The sequence below is a fragment of the Salvelinus sp. IW2-2015 genome, linkage group LG37 (assembly GCF_002910315.2).
Source record: "Salvelinus sp. IW2-2015 linkage group LG37, ASM291031v2, whole genome shotgun sequence".
Taxonomy (NCBI): Eukaryota; Metazoa; Chordata; class Actinopteri; order Salmoniformes; family Salmonidae; genus Salvelinus; species Salvelinus sp. IW2-2015.
In genome coordinates this window covers 18,182,343-18,198,245 of record NC_036876.1, presented here as the reverse complement: position 1 = coordinate 18,198,245, position 15,903 = coordinate 18,182,343, and the positions used below count along the sequence as shown (strand labels likewise).

Here is a 15,903-nt window from a genome sequence, read left to right as displayed (position 1 = left end):
TACTGCCATTTTGTGTTGCTACCGTGTTGTTGTCATGTTGTGTTGCTACCATGCTGTGTTGTCATGTGTTGATGCCATGCTGTAATTTTGTCTTAGGTCTCTCTTTCTGTAGTGTTGTGGTGTCTTTCTTGTCATAATGTATGTTTTGCCCTACATTTTTATTTTTAATTCCAGCCCCCCGTCCCCGCAGGAGGCCTTTTGCCTTTTGGTAGGACATCATTGTATATAATACATTGTTCTTAATTGACTTGTCTAGTTAAATAAAGGTAAAACAAAATTACAATAATACATTATTTAAAGTCTGATAACATTCAGTATCAAAAATATGCAAAAGTAGAGAAAATTAGAAAGGGGGCTGAACTCAGTTTGTAGAACTTATACATTATTCAAGAGATTCATTCCTGTGAACATTTTAAGCTTTGCCAAGGCCATTAGCTAAACAGAAAATCTACAAGTGAAAATGAAAACATGCTCAAGAGTAAGATAGAAGCAGCCTGGTCCCAGATCTGTTTGTGCTTTTGCCTACTCCATTGTCATTGTCAAGCCAAACATGTTTAGCATGACAATTCCATAAGGAGTTGGCAAGAGAGCAGAAACCGACTGGCACCCAGGCTAAGATAAAAACACCCAATGACTTTCCCATAATGAAAGAGATTTTATGAATCAGTGCTGCTCCCTGTTTCCCTTGTTTCATCCATATTCATAGTTTAATTCCAGAAATTAACGACGGCCCCCTGCTGTGATTCCTAGAGTCATTAAACATAATTTGACACTTTCGGAGAAGTTCTTGAGGCTCTGAGATAAGCTACAGAAGTGTGGGTGTGTGAGCCAATGTGGGACAAATATGTATGTGCATATGTGAGTTGGTTTGTGTATCTTGGTGTGTGTGAGCAAATATGTGAGCACGTGTGTGTGGAGTGCATGGCAACTCCAAGGAGTGTACGGCAGGTCTCAGAGCGCATCATGACAGAATTAGCGGTAGTGACTAAAATCTGTGAGTCTGCTCCGGGCGATAGGCTGTGTCAACAGACCCATCATTCCATACCTCCCTCCATTCCCGCATCACTCCTCTTATCCAAAAACACAGACCACCTCCCCACTCATCCTGGCAATGTATAACTCCTGAAGGCCACAGAAGCAGCAAGACAAAGRAAATAAAGAGAAACAGGGGCATCCCACTTTAATATCTAGCACTGATCTCCGCGACAACTGCTGGAGTTATGTATTTGAAGCAACGATCTGAACAKTCTATTTCACCTACGATAAATTATGTGTCAACCGTGATATATTAGAGGTGAAATAATCTTACTGTGTGTGTGTGTACACAACTATGATAGTGTAGCCTACCACAGTCCTCCTCTAACTCCTATCATCCCTCTCCTCTCCACCGTTGTTCTGTTTCAATCTATAAACAGCATGTTTCATCCCTGTCGTCTCAGCACTCYTCTTGCCTGCCTTTCAGTGAATTAGGAGAGACATTTTTAACACAATGGAGCAGCAGAATGACACTGTGAGAGTTTGGCTTTGTGCCCAAATATGTGTGGCTTAGTCAAGCGTTGRTCCGTGCCCGTATTTCATAAAGTAAATCACTTTATCTTACAAGAAGGCAATTTCATGGCATCCATTATAAAGGTTGAAGAGAGAAGCAGGGTAGAGCCGCCCCGGGTGATTGCACTGTGGGCTCCCTGCAACATGACCCTAATGGGCCCGACTGGCTGAGCAGCCAGATGGCCCAGCAACAGACAGGCCAGTGAGTGAACACTGACTTGACACACACACACACGTGGGCAGACAGGCATACAGGCACACATCCATGCATACACAAACATAGGACTCACATGTAGCAAACAAACACATACAGATGGATAATGCATGCGTAGCGAGCACACGCAGACACTTGCATACTCTCGCACACAGGAGGCACACACACAGATGGACATACTCACAGGGACAAACACAGAGAACAAATGCCTGTTGTGCTAGCTAAAGCCATCGTTTTATTTCTTAATCAACATTTATCTAAAKCAGGAAGTCCCATTAAGTCCCAAAGACCAAAAGTCCACTCCCTAGAGTACATTGGCATGACTCTCACCTGTTTGGCCACCTCCGCTAGCAGCAGTGTCTTCCCCGTGCATGGCCCGCCGTAAACAACCAGAGGGRTCATCCCACTCTCCTTAGACGGTAGCAGATACTCCTGCACCAGGTCCAGTGTCTCGCTCTTATAATCGTAGAACGCAGAGAAGTTCTTACACAGGGACAGGTGCTGGAGGATCTCATCGTACAGGGGGTCCGTCTCTGTGTCAAAGTTCTGCTGGATCGTGGCCTGGATGATGTCCACCATATCCTCGTAGAACTGTTTACACAAGCCTTCGACGTAGTGGCTCTCCACCTCCTGGGAGTAGCCTAGCTTCATGTCGCAGTGCGTCACAGAGGAGTAGACGCGGAGGTTTGACGAGGCCACCACTGTTGGGATAAACTCATCCCGCACTTTTAAGAGACGTTCGTAGGCTTCCTGGTTACGCATGACGCGGTCCTCAGCGACGACGATGTCCATGTACTTGGCCATCTCCGGGAGCTTGGCATGTCGGTCGAAGTTGGAGATCTTGCGGATGTAGCAGACACACTTCTTGAGGAAGGCTGGCGTTTGTTTGCCCAAGGCGAAGTCCAGTTCATCCTCCAAGGCTGAATAATGGGAGAAAAACAAACATACAATCAATCAATTCAAAGTTTGAAAGTTTTGTCCATAAAGACATTTGCTATAATGTTTCTGAGGAGTTAGGCTAACCTTGCGCTTCCAATGGCATTCTATAAAACCCACGGATGATTTGGAGTCCTAATATTGGTCAAAGTTATTTGAAAATGTGTCCCTGAAGTAGCCAGGCTACTAGATTCTGGCAGTCCCTTTTCTAAGTAGTTTGAAAAGGCGAGCACTGGGTGCTGTTGTGTGCTCCGACGTCTTCAAAACAGACACATTTTGAGGTTTGCAAGTCTTTTAGTAAAGCTGCACAGATTCTGGCAGTCCTTTGTAGCCTGTCTTTAGTCTGCGATTAGATATGTTTCCACTATGCGTCAGGGTAGCCTAGTGGTTAGAGCGTTGGACTAGTAACCGAAAGGTTGCAAGTTCAAATCCGCGAGCTGACAAGGTCTGTCGTTCTGCCCCTGAACAGGCAGAACGTCATTGAAAATAAAAATTGTTTCTTCACTGACTTGCCTAGTTAAATAAAAAATATGCCTTGTTTAAGGAGAAACATGGTTGACACAATCACATATTGCAGCCTTATCACAGACCCCTAAAGAGCCAGCCCTACACTGAGAGAACTTGTTATCTAGAACCTTAAAAGGTTCTTTGGCTGTCCCCGTAGGAGAACCCTTTGAAGAACCCTTATGCTTCCAAATAGAACCCACAAAGTTGTACATGAAATCCAAAAGGGTTCTACCTAAAACCAAAAATGGTTCTATCCAAAAAAGGTTATCCTATGGGGACAYCCGAATAACCTTTTTGGAACCTTTTTTTCTAAGAGTGTACTGAAACTCTGCCAGCATCTTCTGTGTGGTATCGAACACACTGCAGCGTGTGTTCAAAGCAATGGAGAGAAAAGAAGGGGAGAGCGGCTGGAGGGGAAGAGAAGCGAGTGCATGGAAACGCTGTTTGAAGCTTGGTATAGTCAATAACTGGCATACTGAATGTATTTTTTACTTAGGCTACATAAAAGCTTTGGCTATGCCTTTGAACGAATCAAACATAAAAATCTGCATACTGGAGATACTTTTTTTTCAACGAGAAGGATTTACTTAAGATGCCCGGCAAGGCCCTCATCCCCGTCATTCGCAGGAGAAAGAGACGGAGGTATCGTGGACAAAGATCCGGGTGCCTTGTTAGGATCAGTCACCGAGAGGGTAATCTACCTTTACCAAAAATKAAATAAAATAAAATTMTATTTGTCACATACACATGGTTAGCAGATGTTAATGTGAGTTCCGACAATGCAGTTCCGACAATGCAGTAATAACCAACAAGTAATCTAACCTAACAATTCCACAACTACTACCTTATACACACAAGTGTAAAGGGATAAAGAATATGTACATAAAGATATATGAATGAGTGATAGGAAGAAGGCATAGGCAAGATGCAGTAGATGGTATAGAGTCAGTATTATATACTATGAGATGAGTAATGTAGGGTATGTAAACTAAAGTGGCATAGTTTAAAGTGGCTAGTGATACATGTATTACATAAAGATGGCAAGATGCAGTAGATGATATAGAGTACAGTATATACATATACATATGAGATGAGTAATGTAGGGTATGTAAACATTATATTAAGTGGCATTGTTTAAGTGGCTAGTGGTACATTTTTACATAATTTCCATCAATTCCATTATTAAAGTGGCTGAGTTGAGTCAGTATGTTGGCAGCGGCCACTAAGTGTTAGTGGTGGCTGTTAACAGTCTGATGGCCTTGAGATAGAAGCTGTTTTTCAGTCTCTCGGTCCCTGCTTTGATGCACCTGTACTGACCTCGCCTTCTGGATGATAGCGGGGTGAACAGGCAGTGGCTTGGGTGCTTACCATCGGTCATATTAGCCAATGTGAATGTACTGATGGTACATTCACATTGGCTCATGGGAAAACTGATTGCTACCATAAAATAATCATAATAATTACTTAACTGATTTAACTAAAGCCTGAGAACTACTCCCCCAGTTAAATATTCTCGGCACAATTAATGGACCCAACAAACATATATTGGTATATCAGTATACTCAATGAACATTATTATGTGAACAAGACAACACCACAGAACTGAATAACACAAGATACAACACCCTAGTAGAAGAAGAAGAAGAAGAAAAAGCTAAAAGAAAACAGACGAAGAAGAACATTAATAAACAGAAGGAAGAACGAAGACAGGAGTAGCTACATACCAGAGCAGAGGAATTTTTGTGCTTGAGGGGGCTTCATGGTGCCCTTCTCTGGAGCTGCAGGACAGACCTACGGAAGATCCTCTTGATCTCTCAGACACGTTCCTCCACGCCTTGTCGTTCTTCTCATTGGCTGCACTACTCGACTCCATCTGTAGAAGAGAGGAGAGTACGGGAGTTTTTAATATTGAAATTGGCACACAGTTCCGCTTTTTTGAACAACACTATACAGAAGTATATGGACACATCTTCAAATTAGTGGATTCGGCATTTCATCCACATTCGTTACTGATAGACAGGTGTATAAAATCGAGCACACAGCCATGCAATCTCTATAGACAAACATTGGCAGTAGAATGGCCTTACTGAAGAGCTCAGTGACTTTCAACGTGGCACTGTAATAAGCTTCCACCTTTCCAACAAGACAGTTTGTAAAATTTCGGCCCTGTTCGAGCTGCCCCGGTCAACTGTAAGTGCTGTTATTGTGAATTGGAAACGTCTAGGAGCAACAAAGGCTCAGCTGCGAAGTGGTAGGCCACACAAGCTCACCGAACAGGATTGCCGTGTACTGAAGCGCGTAGACATCCTCTGTCCTCAGTTGCCACATTCACTACCGAGTTCCAAACTGCCTCTTGAAGCAACGTCATCACAATAACTGTTTGTTGGGACCTTCATGAAAAGGGTTTCCATGGCCTAGCAGCTGCACACAAGCCTAATATCATCATGTGCAATGCCAAGTGTTGGCTGGAGTGGTGTAAAGCTAGCTGACTCTGAAGCAGTGGAAACGCGTTCTCTGGAGTGATGAATCACGCTTCACCATCTGGCAGTCCGACGGACAAATCTGGGTTTGTCAGATGCCAGGAGAACGGCTACTTGCCTGAATGCATAGTTCCAACTGAAAGTTTGGTGGAGGAGGAATCATGGTCTGGGGCTGTTTTTTGTGGTTCGGTTTGACCCCTTAGTTCCAGTGAAGGGAAATCTTAACACTACAGCATACAATGACATTGAAGATGATTCTGTGCAAAAGTTTGTGGCAAAAGTTTGGGGAAAGCCCTGTCCTGTTTCAGCATGACAATGCCCCCGTGCACAAAGTGAAGTCCATACAGAAATGGTTTGTTGAGATCGGTGTGGAAGAACTTGACTGGCCTGCACAGAGCCCTGACCTCAAATCCATAGAACACCTTTGGGATGAATTGGAAAGAGAGCCAGGCCTAATCGCCCAACATCAGTGCCTGACCTCACTAATGCTCTTGTGGCTGAATAGAAGCAAGTCCCTGCAGCAATGTTCCAACATCTAGTGGAATGCCTTCCCATAAGAGTCAAGGCTGTTATAGCAGCAAAGGGGGGACCAACTCCATATTAATTCCCATACATTTGGAATGAGATGTTTGACGTGCAGGTGTCCACATGCTCCTTGTTATGTAGTATATATAGTAGATTAAAGAATACATAGCTATCTCAATTGGTAAGCTATTGATGTTGGTTTTGGATGGTAGTCTTAACAAAGCCAGAGACCTATATAAGTTGGCAAAAGGAAGACAGTTGAGTTGGTAAATAGTAGAAACTGTTGGAGTTGTTTTGGCCCACGGCAAACCGATGCAATATAGTGCATTATCTCCACAAGCTGAAATGGACCACAGAAACACACTATAGTGGAAATGCAATCTATACCTACTGATCCTATTGTGTTTGTTTTTGTGTCTAATACCCTAGAGCTACAGTAGACATGCCTGGAGAGAGGAAGTCAATGATATTCATGAGAGAAGATTCCAGGATGCCAACCCTGCTGTTTTTCTAATTTCCCTCCAACCTCCATCCAAGAGGAAGAGCTGCATTGAGTGACAAAAGCGCTAATGTTTAGCTAGCTTTCACAGCATGCTAACCTAGCACACAGTGACACAGGCACTAACATTTAGTTAGACAAAGCAGCTGTAGTTACATGGTGACTGTTACACAGGTATACACAAATGTTTAGCTAGCCACTACAGCATATGTAATATGCTTACCTTATAACTAACTTGCCTAGCACTGTAGTTAAATGGACAGGTGGATATCTGCAGATATGTTTACTGCTAGTCCCAACTCACAGTAATTTTACCAAGCTTTTGAGTCTTTTAAGAAAATAAAGGGTGCATCTTTATAGCTCTCATAAACTTTCCACGAGGCCAACAAATTCTAACGGGGGCAGGAAGTTGAAGTTGAAAAGTTTTGTATAAAAGAAGGGTTGAGAGTTGTTGACAAATGACTTTTACTAGCTAATTTTACTGCTGCTTTAAAAAGCAATTTGTGACTGTGAACCCAAGGACATGTGTTCAAGCATAACATTTGGCTTAGACAAAAACACAGCAGAAAAGTTCCCTATTCCAATGTGAATATGATACTGAAGAAAGTTTTGGCTGTCCGTAAGGATGTTTCAGTATCTTGGGTAAGTCTAACTGAGACCTACTCAGTTAGTCTTTGCCATGATCCAAGTGAAACTGGCCACGGCCCACTCAACTACCATTCCAGAACAACTGGGTTAGGCTCTTGGCATAATGTTCTATTGATTTAAGGCCGAAGGGTTCAGGGTTCATCTTACTGAGTTTTTGTAGTTCGGGCTTTGGGTTTAAAGTAGTAGGGTTTGGTGTGGCAGGGTTTGTGGTAGAATGGTTCAAATCTTACTGAGTTCTGGAAGTTCTTCAACATCTGGGCTTTGGGTTTGAGGTAGTAGGCTGGTGGCACGGAGTTCTCATCTCGACAGTACCACTCCTCCAGGATGTGTGTGTCTAGCCCCGCCTCCACCGCCGCATCCAGGATCCTCTCAAACTCTGGAGCTTCCACTTCCCCTGGAACGCGGATACTGCCATACTTCTCCCCCACCAGCCCCTATGAGCAAGGAAAGAACAAGGAATGAGGGTAGGAGGGAAGAAAGATGGAGAGAGGTAGAACGGTCATCATCATCACCACTTGACATTCTATCATCATTGGTTTCAAGGTTTATAGGTACACTCAATCTCGGAGTATCTTTGAGACTATGATTATGATTCTCTGCACAGCCTTTTGCCTTGAAGTGCTTATTGTGTGAAGGCATCCAGGCGAACAGGGAGACAATMATAGTATTTCATTAGTGTGTCTTGTGTGTACCGGTCTGCTCTGTCACCCGAGGCTTAGAGTTCATAATTGTTTCTGTTTTATTTTCTTCCTTTTAGAATGTGAATTCATAGTACACGGCTAGACTGAAAGGCAAACAACTGGGCAAAGTAAATGGTCATGGCGAAGTGCTGAGTGTATCAGAAATGTATTGTATTTGCTATTAATTTGTCTGTGGTCTTTGTCAGTGTGTGGGTAGCTGCTTTGAATGTAAATTAATTGTATGGAATGGAATAATGGAGTATGGATATGTCTGTTGGTACAGAGTGGAAGACAGCTTGGTGATTTAGAGCATTGGGCCAGTAACCAAAGATTAAAGGTGTACTGTTGTCATGAATAGCATAATCTTCATCATTATCATCTTCAACAGCAACACCGCCATTATCACGATGATCACCACGGTCTCCCTATAATAGTATGGCCAGGGATACAAAATTATATAAAGCCACACTGCTCACACATGCTTGATAGAATAATAACGTTTTATTTCATCTTACTTTCTCTGCCTATCACACTGAAAGAATCTGCACCAGCTCATTCTCGTTCTTATCACACAGAACCACACTTCTCAATATGCTTTTGAGCGACGACCAATTCATTACCATTACCATTATTAGGAACAATTACCAGTCGAGGCTTGCTGTGCAGAATCACACGCATGCGAGGAGAATGGGAGCAAAAGCAGAACATCACTGGAAAGCATAGCGAATATCCAGCTGATCCCTACTACAGTACTACGCCTTGAGTAGGAACCACACACTGATACCCGCGGGGCAGAGAGAAGGGATGGAGACGACTGTGAACTCTCTCAAGCAAAAAATGATGTCAGTCTGCCGTCGGCAAAGGCACATCAATGCCAGAACGCGACTTTGCGATCCTGGCATAGTGTAAGATCAGCTCTATCTCTGACAAATGCCCTTTTTGAGGAAAAAAACGAATCGATATCAAATTAGTGGCTTTTCTATGTGTTTTCTATACATGTGACTTATTGTACAATCAAGTCTTTTTGATGAATAAAACTGACCAAGATCCAATTAGTGGCTTGTATTTGGGTTTGTTTCCTGTCTTTTCTTGGGGAAACAAGTTGGAGGTACAGCGAAAGACAAATTAATAGGGTTTGGCTAGCTATTTTTTCTACCCAAACCAATTTCGATTCGGGGCCCGCTGAACAAAATGGAGGCAGTTCCCCTGAAATTGCCTGGCAAGAGATCTGAGGGAGAGAGTTGAGGTATGTCAGCTGTTTCAAGACATGAAAAAAAGTGACAGTCGTACATAGACGCTGACCGAGATCACAACAAACTCTCTGACATAAAGGGAATGGAACGTTTAAAAAAAACAGCGTGAGATGAGATACATTCTCCTCGTTAGGAACTAATGACAGTTCCAATCAGAGCCCTCCATCAGCTGTTTTCTTTTACGGGGCCAGAGTACGGCAGAGTTGTTTGTGGGAACTGCAGATCAGTTTGTCATTTGGGGGATGGAGACATCTGGGAAAGAGCTGAACTAAGATTAGACAGAGTGAGAGAGATGGAAAGAGAGAMATTGAGATAGAAGGAGAGAGAGAGGGAGAGTCATTCTCTGAGCTGCTGACAAAGTCTCTGCCTTGCAGGGACAGCAGGAAAGGACAGGATGGGTGAGTGACTGCAATTGTGTGTCTGTGTCATTGGTGGGTGGGTGGATTGGTGTGTGTGAGAGAGATTAGAGAAAGTTTACACATACAATGTCAGCAAAAACACTACAGCAAATATTACAAATATTACAGTACACAGAAACACTACAATAAAAACTACAGTATACTGCAATCTGCAAAAACACTAAATGAATTACTATAGTATATACTACAGTTATGTTACTACAGTATTTATGCTATGGTTATCTGTAAATACTACAGTACACTACAGTATATACTTTAGTATTTGCTGTAGTGTTTTTGCAGACTTTAGTCCTCAAAAACAATACAGTGAATACTACAGTTAAGTCTGCAAAAACACTACAGTGAATACTACAGTAAAGTCTGCACAAACACTACAGTGAATACCATAGTATTTTTTCATGTGGGTTGGCCCTTTATGTACTGTTCTGTCCTGTCACACACACTTGCACAGATGCCAGATGCAATCCCCTCTCCCTTTCTCCGACTCCCTGTCTCTTCCCTCGCTGTCTCTCACTTGTACCTATCTCTATGTACATTGGCTTCAGAAAGTATTCACACCCTTGATTTTTTCCACATTTTATTGTGCTACAGCCTGAATTTAAAATTCATTAAATTAAAGAAGAAAACCTTTCACCGGCCTTCACAAAATACTCCATAATGTCAAAATTAGTATAATTTTTTTTTTTTAACACATTATTTAAAAATGAAAAGCTGAAATATCTTGAGTCAATAAGTATTCAAGCCCTTTGTTGTGGCAAGCCTAAATAACTTAAGGAGTAAAAATGTGCTTTACAAGTGACATAGTAAGTTGCATGGACTCACTCTGAGTACAATACTAGTGTTTAACATGATTTTTCAACGACTAAGACCAAAGGTGTTTTTCCATTGCCTCGCAAGGGCAACTATTGGTAAAAAAAAAACAGACATTGAATATCCATTTGAGCATGGTGAAGTTATTTATTACACTTTGGATGGTGTATCAATTCTCCCAGTCACTACAAAGATAAAGGCGTCCTTCCTAACTCAGTTGCCAGAGAGGAAGGAAACCAATCAGGGATTTCACCATGAGGCCAATGGTAACTTTAAATAGTTACAGAGTTTCATGGCTGTGATAGGATAAAACTGAAGATGGATCAACAACATTGTAGTTACTCCACAATACTAACCTAATCGACAGAGTGAAAAGAAGGAAGCCTGTACAGAATAAAACATATTCTAAAACATTAATCTTGTTTGCAACAAGGCACTAAACTAATACTGCAAAAAATGTGGCAAAGAAATTCACTTTTTGTCCTGAATACTAAGTGTTATGTTTGGGGAAAATCCAAAACAACACATTATTGAGTACCACTCTCCACATTTTCAAGCATAGTGGTGGTTGCATCATGTTATGGGTATATTTGTAAACGTTAAGGACTGGGGAGTTTTTCAGGATAAAAATAGAAATGGAATGGAGCTAATCACAGGCAAAATCCTAGAGGAAAACCAGACAATGGGAGATCAATTCATCTTTCAGCAGGACAATAACCTTAAACACAAGGCCAAATCTACACTGGAGTTGCTTATCAAGAAGACAGCAAATGTTCCTGAGTGGCCGAGTTACAGTTTTGACTTAAATCTACTTGAAAATCTATGGCAAGACCTGAAGATGGTTGTCAAGCAATGATCAACAACAATTTTGACAGAGCTTGAAGATTTTTGGACATACCCAGAAAGACTCACAGCTGTAATTGCTGCCAAAGGTGCTTTTACAAAGTATTGACTCAGGGGTGTGAATACGTACTGTATGTACATGAGCTATTTCTGTATTTAATTTTCAATAAATGTGCAAATATTTCTAAAAGCATGCTTTTTACTTTATCATTATGGGGTATGGGTGTGTAGATGAGAAAAAATATGAGAAAAAATATATATTTAATCTATGTAGAATTCAGCGTGTAACACAACAAAATGTGGAATAATTCCAGGGGTATGAATACTTTCTGAAGGCACTGTATGTTCTCCCTTACTCTCTCCTACAGCCTTCCCTCTCTTCCCCTCTTTCTCACTCATCCCTCTTTCTCCATCTTCTTCCTAGGGGTGGCAGGTAGCCTAGTGGTTAGTGCGTTGGGCCAGTAACTGAAAGGTTGCTAGATCCCTGAGCTGAAAGGTAAACATCTGTCATTCTGCCCCTGAACAAGGCAGTTAACCCACTGATCCTAGGCCGTCATTGTAAATAAGAACTTGTTCTTAACTGACTTTTAAATATAGGTTCAATAAAAAATGACAAATAAAAGCTCTCCCTCCTGCTGTCCCTGGCCACAGTTTCTCTGGATAACTTTATCACCCAGCCTGCCTGCCTTATCATGAGAGCATTACGTGTTTGGAACCTCAACAGCTACTGTAGAGTAAGGCACCAAGGTGGACAGACTGAAGCTTTTGATGTTTTTATGCAGGGAAGGAGGGTTGGAGGGAGGGAGGGATGGAGTAGAACGGAAGGGGGGGAGAAGGGAGCAAGAAGGCGGCCCAAAGGTTTGGGAAGGAGAGCTTTGTCTCCTTGCACTTAACAGCCAGCTTAATTGTGTAAAGTGACATAGAATGGGATAAAAAAAAAGTGATTTTTAGCTACACTGCTCTTCCCTCAAATGCTTGGGAGGGTTTCACTCCAGTCTATATGTACTCTGGCATTCGAGGTGTGGAATACACACTGAATAAGATGGGCTGTTATAGGAGACACCATAAATCAAATCAACAAATCAATGAATATATCTGGCTATAAAATCGCTCTCTATCAAACTTTTCCATTGTGCTGCACATTACGTTGTGAGGGGAAAGGAACAAATACATTGGTGCTATTGGGATACAGGAGATCAAATGTATACATGGAACATCTGAATCAAGATGTCATGGAACTAGAAGAATCTATCAGAAGAATCACAATAAAGTGCTACTTCATAGAGAGTGGTACAACATCTATATAACGTTGAGTGTTTGATGACAACCACTTTGATGCCATTCTTCATATTAGCATTAGTCATCTTCACTAGTCACTGGTTTCAACAGCAGGCGTTGGGAAATCCCCTTCTGAAAATGCCGTCTTATCGCCATGGTGACTGGGATCTGTGATTATATCTGATTATGGGGTTTTCCTATTTACCGTCGTTTTGAGTTAAAATGGCTTCCTCATGCCATCGACCTGGGAAACAACTTTCTCAAAATGCAAGTCTACAAACAGGCATATCAACTTAACACTATATCATGTAGACTGAATGGGAGGATACTGTTGTGTAAGAAAGCTGTGTTTACAGTGTTACTGCATTTCACGTATAAAGGTAGCAAAACAGGAACAACAACTGTACTTAGTGAATGGATATGTTGTATGTCCTTGTGCCGTTCTGAAAGAATCATCATTTTACATATGGGAAATCTAGAAAAACAAGTCATGCCTCAATGTCATGCTTAATCTCTGGTCAATGACACCATCCCCATGCCAAACAACCCCTGCAATTTCCATGGACACCTACTTTATTGCGCCGACAGGTCGACAGGTTTGAAAAATCCCAGACAGGTGTGCTTCTGTGTGGGTGTGTGTGTGTGTTTGTGTGTGTGTGTTTAGTGGCCGTGTAGTGCCACCTGTGTTATCTGTGAGGATGTCATAACCATAACAGATAACACAGCACCCATCATACACTGTGTAAACAGTATGGATCATTGACAGAGACATCATTTTATGGTCTATGACTATTACACCCCTCTAGAGTAAATATTACATTGTAAAGGAATGTTATCTAACAGTAAAGTGCCAATAAAACCCTAGTGTTTGTAGACAGTAACATTATGATATTGTGTATACTGACAGAAAGATCATGGGAAAAGGAGGAAGGCAATGAGGATTTCTAAGCTTCTCTGGTCCAAACTCATCCACTGTGGACAGACACAGGAGGCAATGTGAATCCATCCAGCGGAGGAGTGTGTGTGTGCATGCTGGGAATTGTGTGAATGAGTGCGAGTGTTGTGTAGAGTTAGATATCTTGGTTTTTCTATTATGTTTCCTTTTCTTGGTGCTATCTTTTTTTTCTTCCTATGCATGATTAAGGTTATCATTATTTTTATTTAGTTGTTGTGGTAGAATTAAGTATATTGTTTTTCGTGTCGAAATTACCCTGGTTTTGGCGGGGATGGCGACCCACATGGGGACGCCGTCACTTCAGCACGGCTTTAGGTATGTTACTGTAGCCACTGTCACTGTGGAGGAGTTTCTGGTCGCCGTAGGAGAGAAGGTAGGATATGAGAATGTTGCTAATGCGTCACGGATGAAAAAAGCGGTGGTGGTTTTTCTTAAAGAAGAGCGCCTTGTTAATCGTATGGTTGAGCAAGGCGTACTTCTTAAAGGAATGTTTATTCAAGTTACGCTGCTTTTTTCTCCGTCAACAAGGAGTAACGATTTCGAATGTACCACCGTTTATTCCCAATGAGCTATTGGAGCGCGAGTTATTGCGGTTTGGGAAGTTCGCAAGTTCAATTAGATTGTCCTGTTGGGTTGCAAACACCCGGCTTTGAAACAGGTTATGTCGTTTCGGCAACAGATGTTTCTGTTTTTGGACTCACCGGAGCAGACTTTGGAGTTATCGTTTAAAGTCAAGTATGACAACAGACTGTGTATGGCTTATGCTAAGACGGGTAGTCAACAGTGTTTTTGAGTGTGGTGATGTTGGCCATAAGCGACATGCTTGCCTGAAAAGGGAGAAGGCAGAGGGAGGGGCGCAGGTGGTCCTCGTAACGCCTGGGCTCACTGATGTAGGGAGAGGTGGCCGACAGCGTAGAGCAGCCACAAGCACCTGTTGCTGAGCAACAAGTAGTCCGTGTTGAGGGCACGGAGTTGCAACTTGTACCAGAGGGAAATGTTATGCAGCAAAAAAATATTGTTGTAGAAGGTAAGGATGGATCTGAAGAGCCATTTCCTCAGACTGGTGAGGTGGTGCCCAGTACGAGTGCTGGGGTACAGGAGGGGGTTCATGTGGAGCTAATCTCCCAGGTAGTGGAGGAGATGCCCACTATGAGTAATGGGGTACAGGAGGGGGTTCAGGTGGGGCTAGTCTCCCAGGTAGTGGAGGAGATGCCTGGTACGAGTGATGGGGTGCAAGTGGGGAGTGTTGAGAGGGATGTGGTAGAGGGGAGTCAGGGGTCTGTGACCTCAGTTGAGGAGGATCAGGAGAAGGATATGGATATCTCTATTGATAAGATAGCAGCTGGTGACAACTCAATTTACAATCTAGAGGAGGTAAATGGGTTCCTGGATTGGACTTTTGGGAAATCTGTCAAATTGGCAGTTGATAAGTTTGTAAGGTCACCTGCAATGTTACAGAAGACGGTGGGGTTGGACCAGTTGAGTGAGAAGAAGCGTTTTCGCTTGAGGAAATGTGTTACTGCTGTCACAGCATCAAAAGGTAGCGGGAAACATGGTCAGGTTAAGAGAACATTTAAATAATGATGATGATCATGTCTCATAGGGTGTATTTTTTCTCTTTGGTTTCTCTGTGGTTTCTTCTGCTTTTCCTTTCTCTTTTCTATATGGAGGTACTGAGGGTAGGTTCTCTCAATATTAATGGAGGAAGGGACAGGAATAAGAGGGCTTGGGTATTAGAAGTAATAAAACAGAAAAGGCTTAATATCATTTTTCTACAGGAGACACAGTGATGAGGAAAATGAGGTTGACTGGGGTATGTGGTGGGAGGGGCAGCATAATCTCAGCCATGGTACTAATTTCAGTGCTGGGGTGGCAATTTTGTTTTCCTCAGGCTTAGGGGTGACTGTGGTATCTACAACAGAGATTGTCAAGGGACGGGTTTTATTGGTCAAGGTGGATGTTATGGGTTTTTTATTAGTTTTTTTGAATGTTATTGCTCCTAATGAGGGTACAGAGCATATTGCTGTATTTGATAAAATAAAGGAAACCTTAAGACACTGTGACCAAGAGGGGTGTATGGTTTAAGGGGGGGACTGGAATTTTACAGTAGATTTTACTGTTGACCGCACTGCTGAAGAACCTCATCTGCGGTCAGCCACTTGCCTGTCTGGTCTATTAACTGAGTTTGAGCATTCTGATGTGTGGAGAGTAAGGAATGCAAAAGTTAGGCAGTACACATGGCTAAAAGTTAATGAAGGTCGTGTCAGTGCAGCAAGGTTAGACAGGTTATGTGTATCTTAGCTCTACT

General features: G+C 42.4%; 1 protein-coding gene across 1 annotated transcript in view; it reads right to left on the bottom strand.

Annotated features, from left to right (window-relative positions):
- The window catches only part of LOC111959994 (NACHT and WD repeat domain-containing protein 2), a 65,746-nt gene that overhangs the window by 7,429 nt on the left and 42,414 nt on the right, over positions 1 to 15,903 (bottom strand). The window contains 5 exon segments of the mRNA XM_023981832.2: positions 2,093 to 2,682; positions 4,930 to 4,980; positions 4,983 to 5,021; positions 5,024 to 5,078; positions 7,588 to 7,791. Of these exon segments, the coding sequence (XP_023837600.1) occupies positions 2,093 to 2,682; positions 4,930 to 4,980; positions 4,983 to 5,021; positions 5,024 to 5,078; positions 7,588 to 7,791 (939 nt within the window).